Source organism: Plecotus auritus (assembly GCF_963455305.1).
Source record: "Plecotus auritus genome assembly, chromosome: 7".
Taxonomy (NCBI): Eukaryota; Metazoa; Chordata; class Mammalia; order Chiroptera; family Vespertilionidae; genus Plecotus; species Plecotus auritus.
In genome coordinates, this window is record NC_137774.1 from 70680004 (window position 1) to 70698999 (window position 18996).

Below are 18996 nucleotides of genomic sequence, written 5' to 3' on the forward strand. Positions count from 1 at the left end.
CAGGTAAGTTTTATATTTCCTTTCAATACAATTAATTCAAATATGCTAAAACCATATATTTTAAAGATAAAGTAATTGTAATAATGTACTAGAAAAATTCAAACTATAAAATAATAGAATTCATACAACAAAAATATTAATAGCCAAATATGAGTGCCAATGAAATTGCTATATCTCAACATTTATAATAACTGATAATTATTGGTAATGCACTAAGTGCAGAAATCTAAGCACTATACCTATATTAACTTAATCAGTCTTTACAGTTGCCAAGAGAAGTTGGTATTATTGTCATTATTTACAAAAGGGGAACTGCAAAGAAAGAAGCTCAAAGCTGGAGATGATCCTGGGAGCAGCAAATGGGTTTAAGCCTGCAGCCACAGAGCTTGCCCACGAAGCCACCTCCAATTCTAACTCTTCTAGCTGGGCCTTCGTATCCCACTTGTGAAATGGGTAAACTAGCAGTACTTGAATAAATCAGACACTATAAGTAAAGGGCTTATTACAATATCAGTCACATACAAAGCACTTAATAAGGTTAGCTATTAATGTCTATAAACTTATCCCAAGGAATAAACTATTGGGTGTTATTCCAGTGATGGGCATGGGATTTCCTACTAGTTAAATGTCACACTGAGAAGGCACCAAAGTAGCAGTGGAGGAGGTCAGTCAGAGCCCTCTGCCACCCTGCTAGGGCTGTATAGTTGCAGAACACTGGTTGCTGCACAAGTAGTTCAAGAATGCCTGTAATAATACAGTTAAAGCCAAGTAGTAAAAGAGCCAGAGCAACTGAGGTCCATGAACTGTAGGAGCCCAGACAGTTGGTTGAGGCACCCTTGGCCCAAGCATTGGTACTTTGGGACCTGCTGCTAGAGGTCAGGGCGCCAGGAAGCCTGGCACAGCAGCTCCTGGCACCATCTGGGCCACGCATCCTTCCTCGTCTCCTGTGCTCTTGAACACGTACTCTTGCTTAACTAACAAAAGATTTGAATGTGGCTGCTAGTGGATGCCTTCACTTCTCTCTCCTCCCCAACCTGACACCCTCCCCCCTCTTCCCCATGGGCAGGGCATTGTCCTTGACCCTCCACCACTTTCCCTCTTTCCTTCCCTGTCTACCCTCCTGATTCGCCTTGCTTAACACACCCATTTCACAACCCAAGGGAGAAAGAAAGGAAACTCTCATTGGGCACACTTGCTGTTTGCACAACTAGGTCAAATCCTTCATTACTTATTACCATAATTTGGCACACTGGCGGTCAACTCATATCCCTCCTCTATGGCTGCCTATGATAAAAGCCAGACAAAACATTACTGACAAGGAAATATTATTGACAAGGAAAGTTTATTTCCCAAAACCAACTTTATAAGAGAGTTCCATATACTTTTTCTTTTCTTTTTCTCTCACTCCTATGGTGGGTGAAATGTAGCCTTCAGAAGTACCAGACCCAAAAATGTTGGCCAAACCTCCCATACTGTAGATCAATGCTAACCATGTTGGTGGGTCTGTGCCCTGAAGCAACTCGGCATAGTATGGTGCTGAGGAGAGCGCTTTGGGGCTCCTACAAGGATGACTGAGGTAGAAGGGAGGCTGTTGTCCTTCTATCCAAGCAGGCCTCCCACCCTTCTAAGTTCCTGAGTCAAGGCATCACACATATAACTTTTTAAGTCAGTTTCCCCACAGTTGATTTAGACTCATGTCAACCCTTCGTCAGCAAGCCTTCAGAAGCATTGGGTAGCTCCAATGTATCATCAGAGCAGGCAGGGGATTTGCAAAGCTCCATGGGGTTTCAAGCAGTTGTACAATATTGCCCACAGACTTCTGCTGTTCCCACCAGGCCCCTCATTTGTACCCTTGCAGCTCCAGGAAAGCAGACTGAACCATTGGCAAACTCTAGGTAAGTTGTTTTTAGAGGTTCTGATCTTTCTCAGGGAAATAAAATAAGGAAGAAAGGGGCTTAAGAAAAGAAATAAATCTGAGGGAAAGGTTAAATTTGTTTATTACTCATGCAAACATTTTCCACCTTGGGAAGAGAGAAGGCCAAGCTGGTAGAAATGGCCTTCTAAGAATTGAGCTCACGTGAGATAGATATTTAAGATTTACCCCCAAACCAACTCCAGGAGGAAACAACCATTTATAGAAACATTTTTATCACATTTGAACAAAGTACAATTTTATCCATAATTTTCAACTCATTTTCCACATTAAGGGAGTTAAAACTCATATTCTTTTCCAGAGTTTATAATGATATCTGGTTTAAATATTTCCCTGTCCAGACAAGTTCCTACTTGCCTCAACAGGATCTACAAGCTTACATGAGATCACACTGATTCTCAATCTACCCCTTGCTCTGGCTGACAAAAACACCTGTAGGGAGAAAAGAGAGAGAAAGTTAGTTTTAAAGACCACTGTGTATATAAAGTTGAAAACGAATTACCAAAACAGAGAATGCAATAGAGAACCACAATGAGTTTTGCTTACAGCTGTTAACATGTTGATTAAAGTTCTAAGACAAAAGAGTTCAAGTCTCAAGTTCAGTAGAGAAATTATACATCTGGCTTTTGTAAAAATCCATGTCATTTTTTTCATGACATTTCTCTTTGGTAGGAAAGTTGGGATTTCAAACCCAACACATAGGAAAATAGGGCTTAAAATGTGTTTAAGCTACCAGTTGTGATCGACATTAACCTGGAGTAGTAACATAATCTGTTAGACTATAGGAATATGATGATGAAGTTTACTAATAACAATGTCTTAATTTTTACAATTAACAAAGCACTTTCACCAATGTTTTATTTAATATAGAGTGGAAGGACACATAAGCTAGCCCATTTTAATTTCAAAGGTTAATAGGAAAAATGTAATAATGTCAGGAAACACTGTGGAAGACTTTTATATGGGCAGTAAAGATAAATGGGCATAGCCCTGGCCAGTGTGACTCAGTGGTTGGAAAGTTGGCCTGGGCACTGAAGGGTCCCAGGTTTGATTCCGGTCAAGGTCACATGCCTGGGTTGTGGCTCGATCCCCAGTGTGGGGCATGCAGAAGGCAACCAATTAATGATTCTCTGTCATCGTTGATGTTCCTATCTCTCTCTCCCTCTCCTTTCTTTTCCGAAATCAATAAAAATATGTAAAAAAAAGAAAAGAAAAAAGAAATCAACTACAGTAAAAACACTCAAGCCCTAGCCAGTTTGGCTCAGCGGATAGAGCGGTGGCCTGTGGACTGAAGGGTTCCGGTTCGATTCCAGTCAAGGGCATATACCTCAGTTTAAGGCTCCCAGCCCTGGTCAGCGGCATGTGTGAGACAACCAATTGATGTGTCTCTCTCACATTGGTGTTTCTCTCTGTCTCTCCCTCTCCCTTCCACTCTCTCTAAAAATCAATGGAAAAAATAACCTCTTGTAAGGATTAAAAAAAAAAAAACAAATAAAAAAACCACTCAAAAACATTCAAACACATAGAGGCTAAATAGCATGTTATTAAACAATGAATGAGTTACCAATCAGATCAAGAAAGAAATAAAAAACTTCCTGGAAAAAAATGAAAATGAATACACAACAACCCCAAATCTCTGGGACACAGCAAAAAGAGTCCTGAGAGGGAAGTTCATAGCACTACAAGTCTACCTCAAAAAAACAAGAAAATTAATAATAAATTATTTAACCCTATAACTTAAAGAATTAGAAAAAGAACAACAAGAAAAGACCAGAGTAAGTGGAAGAAAATAATAAAGATTAGAGCAGAAATAAATGACATAGAGAATAAAAATAATCAATAAACCAAGAGCTGGTTCTTTGAAAAGATAGATAAGATTGATAAACTGTTATCCAGACTCATCAAGAAACAAAGAAAGAGGACCCAAATAAATAAAATCAGGACAAGAGCAGAGAAGTAACAACTGACACCACAGAAATACAAAGGATTGTAAGAAAATACTATGAGCAACTATATGCCAATAAGCTGGATAATGAGGATGAAATGGACAAATTCCTAGAAAAATACAATCTCCTAAAACTGAATCAGGAAAAATCAGAAAACCTGAATAGGCTAATAACAATTGATGAAATAGAAGCAGTAAAATAAAAAAAGAAAAGGAAAAACTCCTGGTAAACAAAAGCCCCAGTTCTTCAAAGAAGAACTAACACCTATTCTCCTCAAACTATTCCAAAAAATCCAAGAGGACGGAACTATTCCAGGCTCTTTTTATGAGGCCAGCATTATCCTAATTCCAAAACCAGATAAAGACACTACAAAGAAAGAGAATTACAGGCCAATATCCCTACTGAACAGGGATGCTAAAATCTTCAACAAAATATTAGCAAATCGGATCCAGCAATATATTAAAAGATCATACACATGATCAGGTGAGATTTATTCCAGGAATGCAAGGCTGGTACAATATTCACAAATGTATAAATGTGATATACCACATAAACAAAATGAAAAACAAAAATCACATGAACATATCAAGAGATGCAGAAAAAGCATTTGACAAGACCCAACACCCATTTTTTAAAAAAATATATATATATATTACTGATTTTTTATGGAGAGGGAAGGAGAGTTAGAAACATCAATGAGAGAGAAACACTGATCAGCTGCCTCCTGCACACCCCCTTACTGGGGTTGTGCCTGCAACAAAGGTACATGCCCTTGACCGGAATCGAATCTGGACCCCTCAGTCTGCAGGCCAATGCTCTATCCACTGAGCCAAACCGGTTAGGGCCCAACACCCATTTTTAACAAAAACTCTCAGTAACGTGGGAATAGAAGGATCATATCTCAACATAATAAAGGCCATATATGACAAACCTACAGTAAACATCATACTCAATGGGCAAAAACTAAAACCATTTCCCCTAAGAACAGGAACAAGACAGGGATGTCTACTTTCACCACTCTTAGTCAACATAATACTGGAAGTCCTAGCCACAGCAATCAGACAAGAAGAAATAAAAGGCATCCAAATTGAAAAGAAGGAAGTAAAACTCTTATTATTTGCAGATGACATGATATTGTACACAGAAAACCCTAAAGACTCCACCAAAAAAAACCTACTAGATTTAATAAATGAATTTGGCAATGTAGCAGGATACCAAATCAACACCCAAAAATCAATGGCACTTTTATACACCAATAATGAATTCTCAGAAAGAGAAACTAAACAAACAATCGCATTTACCATTGCAACAACAAAAAAATTAAGATACTTAGGAATAAACTAACCAAGGAGGTAAAAGATTTGTACTCAGAAAACTACAGGGCATTAAAAAAAAAGAGATAAAGATATAAACTGGTGGAAGAATATACAGTGTTCATGGGTTGGTAGAAATAACATCATTAAAATGTCCATACTACCCAAAGCATCTACAGATTCAATGCAATCCCTATTAAAATACTAATAGCATATTTCACAGATCTAGAACAAATACTCCAAAAATTTATATGAAACAAAAAAGGTCCCAAATAGCTGCAGCAATCTTGAGAAAGAAGAACAAAGTTGGAGGGATATCAGATATCAAGTTATATTACAAAGCCACTGTAATCAAAACAGCCTTGTACTGGCACAAGAACAGGCATATAGATCAATGGAACAGAACAGAGACTCCAGAAATTGACCCAAGCCATTATGCTCAATTAATATTTGCAAAGGAGGCAAGAACATACAATGGAGTCAAGGCAGTCTCTTCAATTAATGGTGTTGGGAAAATTGGACAGATACATGCAAAAAAATGAAACTAGACCACCAACTTACACCATACACAAGAATAAACTAAAAATGGATAAAAGATTTAAATGTAAGTCCTGAAACTAAAAATCCTCGAAGAAACCATAGGCAGCAAAATCTCAGATAATATGTTTGTGGGTATATCTTCTAGGGCAGAGGAAACTATGGAGAAAATAAACAAATGGGACTACATCAAAATAAAAAACTTCTGTATAGCAAAAGAAACCATCAACAAAATGAAAAGGGAGCCCACTGCATAGGAGAACATATTTGGCAATGATACATCTGATAAAGGGTTAATATCCAAAATATATAAGGAACTCATATAACTTAACAAAAAGGAAGACAATCCCATTTAAAAATGGGTAAAGGACCTAAATAGAGACTTCTCTAAAGCGAACATACAGATGGCCAAGAGACATGAAAAAATGCTCAGAGTCACTGATCATCAGAGATCAGAGAGATGCAAATTAAAATGACAATGAGGTATCACCTCACACCTGTCAGAATGGCTACCATCAACAAATCAACAAATGGCAAGTGCTGGCAAGGTTGTGGAGAAAAGGAAACCCTAGTATAGTGGTCAGCAAACTCATTAGTCAACAGCCGCAGTTTGCCGACCACTGCCCTAGTACACTGCTAGTAAGAATGCAGACTAGTGCAGCCATTATGGAAAACAGTATGGAGTTTCCTTAAAAAATTAAATATGGAACTGCCATTTGACCCAGTGATCCCACTTCTAGGAATACCAGTATATCCTAAGAAATCAGAAACAACAATCAGAAAGAATGTATGCACCCCAAAGTTCATAGCAGCACAATTTAAAATGGCTAAGATCTGGAAATAGCCCAAGTGCCCATCAGTAGATGAGTAGATAAAAAAGCTGTGGTACATTTACACCATGGAATACTATGCAGCAGTAAAAAAGAAGGATCTCTTACCCTTTGAGACAACATAGAGGGACCTGGAGAGTATTATGCTAAGCAAAATAAGCTAGTCAGAGAATAGACTATGAGATCTCAGAGGGAAGGCAGTCGGTGGGTGGGAAGAGATCAACCAAAGAACTTGTATGCATATATGCATAACCCATACACACAGACAGTAGGGTGGTGAAGGCCAGGGGTGGGGGGGGCAGGCTAGAAGGATTCAATAGGGGGAAAAAGGGGACATATGTAATACTTTCAACAATAAAGATTTAATTTTAAAAAATAAAATAAAATGAATACCTCACTTTGAAATCCCTCCAAGATAACCATTTAGTCATTGTTTTTTAATTGAAATATGATAAATATATAGTGTTCAACATATATAGAGTATGTTTTTATCATATATAGCAGAGCAATGTAAGTTCTTATTTTTAAAATTAAATGTTCTATTTTAACTTATTTATAACAAATGAAATTGTATTTGATTCTCATAATCTTTACTACATTTTGTGATATAGTCATTTTATCTGCTTAAATTTTTTGTTAAATCTGACTTAATCAACTTTTTAACATAGTCTTTGGAAAGGTACAGCGTCTCCCTTTGCTTGAGAGCAATTGTTGTTATATTTGAATCAAGTGTGGAAAATTACAAATAAGTTGCCATGTATTTAAATTTATCAAACTCATTAGCAAGTGATATCTCCTATTTGGAGGAAAATAAAGTTGGTCAAGGATCTGAGTATATTCTGATTTGGAAATAGGCAGTAGTTATATCTATTAATGGTCAGTATTTATATCAAATAGTGGAAGAGATACAGTGTATTACTGTAATTTCCCCCCTTCAGCCTAGTAATGAAGAATCCTTGAGCCAAGGTCCTAGACATATTGGTGAGACATTGGTGACTCCATGTCTGAAACCTAATTCAGATAGAGTTGAAGCCACAAGGGAAGAAAGACACTAAAACATGTAAAAACCTGCTTATGAGGCTGAGATGCAGTATTCTCAAAGACTCAGGGTATCCATGAGATCACAACTGTTTTTCTAAATAATACTAAGATGCTATTTTCCTTTTCTATTCTCATTCTTTCATCAGAACGCTCTGTAGTTTTCTTGAGGCTACATGACATGCGATGATATCACTACAGCTAATGAAATGCATGCTCATGAATATGTTTTATATTTTTCTTAATGTAAGAAACAGATTTAACTCAAACAAGAGCTTCAAAACTGTTAAGAGTGTAAAGAAGAAAACATTTGCGAATGATGGGAGGAGAGTAATAATGTAGGCAGTAGCCCTTTCTCTCCTGTGACTTGGGGCTAGTGGCAACATTTCTTGGTCCCATTTTTCTCATTTGCAAAACAAGGGGAATTTGGCTCACTTCCCTTTACATCTTTAACACAAAGATTCTATGACCCTCCAACACTGTAGTATTATTGGTGCTGCAGGAGTCTGATCCCAGTTTTAGGATTACAGAATTTTAGAGGCTTAGAGAAATTAGTTAACCTCCCCAGGGTCACACAGGCTGAGGAATGGTGGAAGTGGAATTCTTACTTGAGTCTGTCTCATTCCAGCATCTAAGCATTTAACCATACGCTATTATATCCCGCTCACTGAAGTGAGGTGATTGCCACATGGGTTTTATGGATGGGGCAGACCCATCTTGACTCTAAAGCCAGGTGCCTAGTCTTGGAGTTAACATTACTGGGTATTTTCTTTGTTGACTTATTTATTTGGTGTCATTTGTAACTACTTTATGCTATATGAAAAAACCTGATTACTTCCGTTGTTTCTACAGTAGACAAATCCTTCTGCACATCTGGGAATTGGGTATCATTAAAATAAGAAATTTCCTTATTTATTTGGTCAAACTCTAGGATTTTCTTTTGTTTGAATATATAGAATAACATAGTACTATAAAATATACTAACTTTTAAATAAATTTTGCTTCTTTCCAAAAGAAATTGCCACTTTAATGCTGTTTTCTGTTCATCTGTCATTGCAAGAAACTCATTTACCTGGTTTAAAAAATAAAACAAGTATTTCCAAAGTTTATATAGATAACTCATCTTAACAAGGTGAAACATCAATTTTCTCACTAGAAGTGGAATATTATTCACAGTAATTACAGTTCAATTCTCTTTATGGAGGAGATAAGGCCAGATATCTGCTCTAAACTGTATCTCTGAAGCTAATTGGGTGGGTTAACACAGAAAACTCCCCTTGACAAACTGGAAATCACTTGGAACTGAGGTTTAATGGTAAACTTCAGGAACTGGTTTTAACAATAAGAAACAAGTGCTTATTATCAAGTGTACAATCTAATCTCTAAGTATCTGCTGCTGCTGTCCTACAGCAGCAGATGGGGAATATTCGTGGCTGACTTTCTACAGCTGAGTGTGTGAAATATCGCCAAACCCTCCTTCTGGAAGAGCTACCTCATAACTGATTGACATCTTCAATGCGTTGTTTTACCCATTGTTATCTGACTATATAAATGTCTTGTTTATTTGCCACTATGGTCCAGGGCCTCTGTCATTATTCCTAATAATATTAGCTATGATTTCAGTATACAATATGTAATTATTTGTTCATTAAAGAAAGCAATGTATATTTAAATCAAGATTGATTTTTCACAAACCTCTTTATTAATAAATTAATTGCTATCAAATGTTCACCAAAATAACCTATAATTTGGAGGAAGAAAATCCAATTTGGACATATTTCCAAACATGGTTTCTTTTTTGCTATTTACCGTACAGCCCAAAGTCTCCTCAGCAACACTTCCTGTGAGACTACAGGAATGGAGGGTACCTGTGTGATCAGTAAGATCAATTAGCATATCAAAGCTGAGAAAAGCGGATTTAAACTTCGAAGAATCTTTGTTGCAAGTTGTACAAATGCTGGATGCTTCATTTACAATGTAACCACAGCTTGAACTGAAAAGAAAGGAAGGACAATGATAAAATGTGAAGGGCCTAAGTGACAAATCTGCTTTCCAGCAGAATTATCACTTAAAAGTCTAAATCAGAGTAAGTAATTTCAGAGTGCTCAGCACTGCGCAGGATATAAGACAAACATATAAAATTACAAGGAATAATTCCACATGTGTTCTCAGTCTTTTTTAGTATTTGTGATTCATCTGCAACTGGGATAAGCTCATTGTCCTGCTTCCTACCTTCCCCTATGCTGGGTCCTGTCCAGGCTCATTTTCCTACTAGGGCCTTCCTTTCTTGCCCGCTCCCCCTCCCACACACACACACAACCTCCACTCCTTCCCTTCTCTGAACAGCTGCAGAATTTATACTTTAGCACTGACTAAATTCTGTCACATCCTATTCCTTGTTATTGCAGGCATGTCCATCTTATCTCCCTGGGGCTGTGTTCTAAGGGCAGGAATGGTGTCTTGTGACTAGAAGGCCTAGGTTCCACAAATGCTCACTTGATGGTGCTTATTAGGTTTTCTGTACACCTACAGAAAAAACGTAGGGTTGGGCAAGTTCACACCCTAAATGCTATTAGTACCACTAGTGATATATTCACCTCTCTTTAAGTGGTAATTACATGCTATTTCATATTTTTGAAGCAGGTCTTACTTCAGCCAATTTGGAAAGAACTAATTCAAATTTCCCAAGCAAAGAGAGTGATCTGAAGATAGTGGTTTCTTATCTAGCCACAGATCACATTTAAAGTAAATGTTAGATGCTTTTCTTCATATATCAATACTAAAGCTGTAGGAAAAATGAGACAAACATTATTTAAATTAGTGAAAATATTTTTCAAAAAATAACTGCCTTGCCGAAACCGGTTTGGATCAGTGGATAGAGCGTCGGCCTGCGGACTGAAGGGTCCCAGGTTTGATTCCGGTCAAGGGCATGTACCTTGGTTGCGGACACATCCCCAGTGGGAGGTGTGCAGGAGGCAGCTGATCGATGTTTCTCTCTCATCGATGTTTCTAGCTCTCTATCCCTTTCCCTTCCTCTCTGTAAAGTATCAATAAAATATATTTTAAAAAATAATAACTGGAAGAGAGAAACCAAGATGGCGGCATAGGTAAGCACCTAAACTGCTGCCTCGCACAACAATTTCAAAACTACAACTAAAAGACAGAACGGACACCATCCAGAACCACAGGAAAGCTGGCTGAGTGAAAATTCTACAACTAGAAGGAAAGAGAAAAGCTCACAGAGAATTGGAGGTACAGCAAAGGGTCTTTGTGCGCGCAGAGAGGAAGGGCGGCTGAGAGCCTGGCTGACTTTCTCTGGCGGAAGGGGGAAGGAAGCCCCTGACCGCACTGAACCCCAGTTCTGACTGCACTGAACCCAAGTTCCGGGCGAGCCCCTGGTCCAACGCTCTTACGGGGCGGGGGAGTCTGGACTCTCGGGCGGAGACTCGGGAGCCGGGGAAGGCGGAGGACTGAAAGCGCGCGCGTGCCAGTGCGCACAAAGGCTGCGGAGGTTGCCACAGGCTTTCCCTAGTGGAAGGGAGTCGGAGGCTCCTGACTGCACTGGGACCCAGTTCTGACTGCACTGAACCCCGGTTCCAGGCGAGCCCCTGGGAACCCACGCTCTTGTGGGGGGAGTCTGGACTCCCGGGCGGAGACTCTGGAGCCGGGAAGGCAGAGGTATGAAGGCGCGCACGTGCGCGCAAGGGCAAGGCTGACAGGAAGCCAAAACTGAGACTCCACCCCATCCAAGCTGAGCACAGAGGCTACAGCAATTTGGCAAGTCTAATCCTATAAGGCTGTCTCCAGCACCGAACTTCTCCCAGCATAGACACAGCTGATCCTTACAGCCAACTGGCCTGGAGGTCAATTCTTCCCAGTGATACCAACAACAATAAAGACTTAATTACAACAAGGCTGTACACACAGTCCACAAAGGGGTGCACCAAGAGTGTCCATCTCAGGTTAACTGGGGAGGCAGACCCACTGGGCCATATTGGAAACCTAGCACACAAATCTACCCTACCAACTCAGGGAAGCAGTGAAAATGCGGCGTCAAAGAAACAGATCACAAACGAAAGAAATGGAGGAAAACAAACGACTGGATATAGAATTCAAAACCACGGTTATAAGGCTTTTCAAGAATATCCTAGAAAAGGCCGATAAATATAACGAGACCCTCGAAGATATGAAAAAGGACCAACTAGAAATTAAACATACACTGACTGAAATAAAAAATATTATACAGAGGCCCAAAAACAGACAAGAGGAACACAAAAATCAAGTCAAAGAATTAAAATACAAAGAAGCAAAAAACACTCAACCGAAAAAGCAAAAAACAAAAAAAAAATCCAAAAAGTTGAAGATAGTGTAAGAAGACTCTGGGACAACTTCAAGCGTACCAACATCAGAATTATGGGGGTTCCAGAAGAAGAGAGAGAGCAAGATACTGAAAACCTATTTGAAGAAATAATGACCGAAAACTTCCCCCACCTGGTGAAAGAAATAGACTTACAAGTCCAGGAAGCGCACAGAACCCAAAACAAAAGGAATCCAAAGAGGACCACACCAAGACACATCATAATTAAAATGCCAAGAGCAAAAGACAAAGAGAGAATATTAAAAGCAGCAAGAGAAAAACAGTTAGTTACCTACAAGAGAGCACCCATACAACTGTCAGCTGATTTCTCAACAGAAACTATGCAGGCCAGACGGGAGTGACAAGAAATTTTCAATGTGATGAATAGCAAGAACCTACAACCAAGATTACTCTACCCAGCAAAGCTATCATTCAGAATTGAAGGGCAAATAAAGAGCTTCACAGATAAGAAAAAGCTGAAGGAGTTCATCACCACCAAACCAGTACTATATGAAATGCTGAAAGGTATTCTTAAAGAAGAGGAAGAAGAAAAAAGTAAAGATAAAAATTATGAACAACAAATACATATCTATCAACAAGTGAACCTAAAAATCAAGTGAATTAAAAACCTGAGGAACAGAATAATCTGGTGAATATAATAGAATCAGGGGCATAGAAAGGGAGTGGACTGATAATTCTCAGGGGGAAAGGGGTATGGGGGGTCCATGAAGAGACTGGACAAAAATCATACACCTATGGATGAGGACAGTGGGGGGAGGGGAGGTAATGGCAGAAGCTGGGGTGGGAACTGGGTGGAGGGGAGCTATGGGGGGAAAAAGGAGAAATAATTGTAATAATCTGAATAAAGATTTATTTAAAAAATAAATAAATAAAAAATAAATAAAAATACATTTTAAAAAAAAGGAAAAAATAATAAGACGCAAATCTTATTACATCAATTCTTGGTTTCTTTAGATCCGTCAGGTTCCCATTGGTTTAAGAACAAAAATAAACATCTGCCTTGGTTTCACCTCCAAAAAAAAAAATAAAAAATAAAAAATAACTGCCTTACACAATAGGCTCTACATTAGTTTTTTCAACTTTATTTTATTTTATTTTATTTTATTTATTGATTTTTTACAGAGAGGACAGGAGAGGGATAGAGAGTTAGAAACATCGATGAAAGAGAAACATCGATCAGCTGCCTCCTGCACACCCCCCACTGGGGATGAGCCCGCAACCAAGGTACATGCCCTTGACCGGAATCGAACCCGGGACCCTTAAGTCCGCAGGCCGACGCTCTATCCACTGAGCCAAACCAGTCAGGGCAACTTTATTTTTTATTATTTTTTTTTAATTTTTTTTTATTAAGGTATTATATGTGTACATATCTTACCATTGCCCGCCCCCACCCCACTCCCATACATGCCCTCACCCCCCAATGTTTTGCATCCGTTGGTTACTCTTATATGCATGCATACAAGTCCTTCAGTTGATCTCTTATTTCCCCCACCTCTCCCTAACCTTCCCGCTGTAATTTGACAGTCTGTTTGATGCTTTACTGCCTCTGTATCTATCTTTTTGTTCATCAGTTTATACTGTTTTTCATTATCCCCAAATGAGTGGGATCATGTGGTATTTTTCTTTCATTGACTGGCTTATTTCACTCAGCATAGTGTTCTCTAATTCCATCCAGGTGCCTACAAATGGTAATAATTCCTTTTTTATGGCAGCATAGTATTCCATTGTGTAGATGTACCATAGTTTTCTGATCCAGTCATCTGCTGACGGGCACCTAGGCTGTTTCCAAATCTTAGCTCTTGCAAATTGTGCTGCTATGAACATAGGGGTGCATATATCCTTTCTGATTGGTGTTTCTAGTTTCTTAGGCTATATTCCTAGGAGTGGGATTACTGGGTCAAATGGGAGTTCCATTTTCAGTTTTTTGAGAGTTTTTTCAACTTTAATACTAAATCATAAAGTGTTTTAAAAACCCATAGGTCAGCTAAAACCGGTTTGGCTCAGTGGATAGAGCGTCAGCCTGCGGACTGAAAGGTCCCAGGTTCGATTCCGGTCAAGGGCACGTAACTTGGTTGCGGGCACATCCCCAGTGGGAGTGTGCAAGAGGCAGCTGATCGATGTTTCTCTCTCATCGATGTTTCTAGCTCTCTATCCCTCTTCCTTCCTCTCTGTAAAAAATCAATAAAATATATTTAAAAAAAAAACACATAAAAAACCCATAGGTCAACTGCCCTGGCCAGGTAGCTCAGGTGGTTAGAGCATCCTCCTCATACACCAAGGTTGTTGGTTTGATCCCATGTCAGGTCATGTATGGGAGGCAACCAATCACGGTGCCTCTCCTACAGAGCTGTTTCTCTCTCTCTCTCTCTCTCTCTCTCTCTCTCTCTCTCCCCCTCCCTCCTTCCCTCCCTTTCTTTCTAAAAATCCATAAAAACATACCCTTGGGTGAGGATTTTAAAAAAAATCCATAGGTCAATATCTTGACTGTGGTCATAGGCAAACAAACCTATACATGTGATAAAACTATATAGAACTTAATATACACATGTGCACACAAATGACTGCATGTCAATCTGGGGAAATTTGAATAAATAAGTGGATTGAGCCCAGCCAGTGTGGCTCTGTGGTTGAACATCAACCTATGAACCAGGAGGTCATGATTTGATTCCCAGTCAGGGTACTGAAGCATAGTAACCTCCATCTTTTATAAAAACTGCTGTTTGAAATTCTCTGTTATTGTTAGATAGTCTTGTAAACTCTGACACTGTAAACTCTGTCACTTTAAGATAGTCTCTTATTCTATAAAATGACTTTGTTTTTAGTTTGAATAATAGAAAAAAATAAACTTAACTGTCTGACCTTGCAAGCTAGCCATCCAATGTAATAGATTAATATAGACTAATACTGATAATAATTTCCATCTTTTTATGCCAAATACTAACTCATTATGTATTCAAGGTTACAACTGTCTGTAACAATAACTCACACAGAGCCCTTTGTAAAATCTGCAAAGAAGCTCAAAAGGTATAAATATGAAAAACTTCCTGTGTGACTTTGCTCAGAGATTTGGAAGAAACACCTCCCACTGGGCAGTGCACAATAAATGACTCCTAATTAATTGGCTCATTAAGGCGTCTTGTATCACACTCGCTGATTTACAATACAACAGTACATACCCGGGTTTCTGCTGGATCCCCAGTGGGGGCATGCAGGAGGTACCCAATTGATGATTCTCATCACTGATGTTTCTATCTCTCTCTCCCTCCCCACTTCCTCTCTGAAGTCAATAAAAATATATTTAAAATGAGTGGATGGAATGAATATAAATATCCTGGCTATGATGTGATACATTGGAGGAAATTGGTCAAAGTGCACATGGACTCTTTCTACATTATTTCTTAAAACTCCATGTTAACCTAGAACTATCTCCATAAAAATTTCTATTACAAAAGCCCATAGGGAGATTTTCACAATAACATTTTTAGACATTTCTTGCCAACTATCTTTTGGATAAGATTATTAATTCTTCTGGGATTTACTTTTCTATGCAATAGATATTTTGACCTGTGAGTGGTTAGAAATCATTCATGATGCAGTTGAAAATAATTTTTTTTAATGCAGTCACTTGCCCAGCCAGTGTGGCTCAGTGATTGAGCATCAACCTATGAACCAGGAGGTCATGGTTCAATTCCCAGTCAGAACATATGTCCAGAATGGGGCTCAATCCCCAGGGTGGGGCGTGCAGGAGGCAACCGATCAATGGTTCTCTCTCATCATTGATGTTTCTATCTCTCTCTCCCTTCTTCTCTGAAATCAATAAAAATCTATTTTTTTAAATGCTGTCACTTGCTATAGAATGTGGCAACCAAAATACATTATAAAACAAAAATGTGTCATGCTAGTTAAAAGTTTCTGGCAGTATCATATCATTATAGTTTAGGGCTACAGATATAATTGCCTTTTAATTTAAAATTTTCTTTAAAAGACAATTAAAATCTTTAAATCTAAATAATTTGCCATGGAAATTTCAGTATAGGTTACTTACTTACACATTTCCCTCAAGTGTATAACCATGGTGATGCCCAAGTATAGCTTAACTTTTATAGATCTTAAAAGTTTATTAACAATGATTGTTTTTTATTTCTTACAAGAATGAATTTGCTAAAAATAATTTGGCTGCTTACCATCTATTTCGAACTACTTTTGTAGTTTCACCATCAATGTTCAGTGTAGAAATGTAAGCATAAAGAATGCCATAAAAAGGATCATCTTTTCCTTCATTCTTCAAAGCTTTTACCTTTAATTGTTTAACTGTATAGACATCAACTATTGTATTTACTAAAAATAAAAAGAAGTTATTATAGCTCTCTCAATACATATTCTACGAATTACAAAGAATTATATCCAAATAGAAAAGCTACAAAGTTCAAATGAGAACATGTAGAAGCTTCAGTTAAGTAATATAACAATTATTTTACTTGCTATATTAAAACTTATTAATATAAATGGGGAGAAGCAAAAAAACAATAAAAATGGGAAAGAATGAGAAATTAATGCTCATTAAAATGAAGAATTTATGACTATAAGACGATGCCATTAGAAGAGTGAAAAGGCAAGCTACACAGTGGGAGAAGCTAGCAAAAGACAAAGAATATCTAAAGAATTCTTAAAAATCAATGACAAAAAAAAACCCACCATAGTCAACTCATTTTTTTAGCTTTCATCAGATTGGCAAAAGATTATAGAAAGCTCCAAGAGTTTTAAACCACTTTAAAAAGTGAAAATATAGCAGTTATAGAATCAGAATATAAGCTCTTTCACTATGTAAAACAAAACTTTATAGGCCCCAATTTTGGCCCTTTAAAAATTCAAATAATATTTAAAGGTCACTTACAATTTATGGATTCTTCCAAATAACTGTCAATTGCATCATCCTGAGGATTTGTTTCTTTATTTCCTCTTATAAAATTCAATAAGATGTTAGCTTCTGGTGTCTCTTAAATTGAAAATGCATAATAATTAAAAATCAAACTGATTACTTTTTAAATAATTGTGAAAGATCCAAAATTATTTTTAACTTTTGCCCATTTTAATAACCAAAGGGAATAAAATTAAAAAATGTAAAGGGGAGTACATAATTAAGGGAAGTATACAAACAGACCTTTGTTAAAACAATCCCATTCTGGAAGTGTGTGGGAGGCAACCAATCAAGGTTTCTCTTTCTCTGTCTCTCCCCCTCCCTTCTACCCTCTCTAAAAATCAATGGAAAAATATCTTTAGGTGAGGATGAACAACAACAACAAAAAGTCATATAAAGGCAGGAGCAGGGGGAAGTTGTAGAGGGGGTCATGGAGGAAAAGATAATTTTAAAAGTCATATAAAACAATCTTTCATTTTTTTTTCTTTTTTTTTTTTTTAAATATATTTTATTGATTTTTTACAGAGAGGAAGGGAGAGAGACAGACAGTCAGAAACATAGATGAGAGAGAAACATCGATCAGCTGCCTCCTGCACACCTCCCACTGGGGATGTGCCCGCAACCAAGGTACATGCCCTTGACCGGAATCGAACCCGGGACCCCTCAGTCCGCAGGCTGACGCTCTATCCATTGAGCCAAACCAGTTTCGGCCAATCTTTCATTTTTAATTCAAATGAAATCTAAGCTTTGTTTTCATTCTTAAATACACAAATATTGGACTATGTGATACAGTCATTTCCAAAGGGATAAAAAATTTCAGATAACTTTTTACCTGGATTAGTTGTAATAATGGTTTTTGAGATTACAGTTGCCGTCATGCAGTTTCGAAATTTGTCAAAATTTATTCTTACATCTGAGGCAAATATTACTGTTTGGGGAAAAAGCCATTTTTAAATTATTACATGGGGGGATAAAAAATGACAAATATTGAATACAATCATTGCAGTATACCTGTTTCTCGTGGCACCCAGCTCTGTGCAAGTAGAATGGATTCATTATCCCAACTGCACATTAAAAAAAAAAAAAAAAGAAGTGATAAAAATTGACTACATTAGAAAAAAACTAGCAGTAAACATTATTTACCAAAAAAAATACCTTAGCCCTAACCGGTTTGGCTCAGTGGATAGAGCGTCGGCCTGCGGACTGAAAGGTCCCAGGTTCGATTCCGGTCAAGGGCATGTACCTTGGTTGCGGGCACATCCCCAGTAGGAGGTGTGCAGGAGGCAGCTGATTGATGTTTCTCTCTCATCGATGTTTCTAACTCTCTATCCTCCCTCCCTCTTGTAAAAAATCAATAAAATATATATTAAAAAAAATACCTTAGGGCTGGGTTGACCCATTCCCCATGTGGTTAAAGGCACAAGTTAAAGATGTTGGTTTCTCCTGCATTTTGCAGAGTTATACTGTCTATTTCACAGAGCATTTAACATCTATATGATCAATCATTCCTCCAATACCATTAATCTTTAACAACTTCTGCTCCATCAATTCTTTCTTTTCCCAGGTCACTCCTGGCTTCTTGGAACTGGGTGACTACAAGTCTAAAGACTTTAAAGACACTCTTTCAGACTATTAAGTGAGGGCCCCAGTGGATAATCTGCTCAGGGCACTTGATGGATTGAAGGCTCATTTCAAATTTAGCGCCTTTTGGTACCCAGGCATCTGGAGTCTAAACAATATCATGTAATACCCTACAGTACTTCAGAATGTAGTCCTGCCCACGTCCCCACACCAGGCACCCCACAGAAATAAGCCTATGACAACACTTGTCTTTCTATCATCTTTCCATGGTCTGGCTCCAGGGTACTACCCAAGAAATTATGAAAAATCTGGCATGTTCATTATCAATGGGTCCTAATAAATCACCATTTTCAATAAAAGACAGTGCAATAATACACTAGTCACAGTGAGTCCATCTAAAATTCAGGGGTCCTCAAACTTTTAAAACAGGGGGCCAGTTCACTGTCCCTCAGACCATTGGAGGGCCGGACTATAGTTTAAAAAAAAAAACTATGAACAAATTCCTACGCGCACTGCGGGCCC

General features: G+C 38.1%; 1 protein-coding gene across 1 annotated transcript in view; it reads right to left on the reverse strand.

Moving 5' to 3' along the window:
* Window positions 1–1980: 1980 nt before the first annotated feature.
* MEIOB (meiosis specific with OB-fold) overlaps window positions 1981–18996 on the reverse strand; it is a 40402-nt gene continuing 23386 nt past the window's right edge. The window contains exons 9-15 of the mRNA XM_080682606.1: window positions 17905–17957; window positions 17726–17821; window positions 16870–16971; window positions 16160–16313; window positions 9407–9590; window positions 8583–8669; window positions 1981–2365 (exon numbers count right to left, since the gene is read on the reverse strand). Of these exons, the coding sequence (XP_080538732.1) occupies window positions 2255–2365; window positions 8583–8669; window positions 9407–9590; window positions 16160–16313; window positions 16870–16971; window positions 17726–17821; window positions 17905–17957 (787 nt within the window). The 3' untranslated portion in view covers window positions 1981–2254. The remainder of the gene's footprint in view (window positions 2366–8582; window positions 8670–9406; window positions 9591–16159; window positions 16314–16869; window positions 16972–17725; window positions 17822–17904; window positions 17958–18996) is intronic.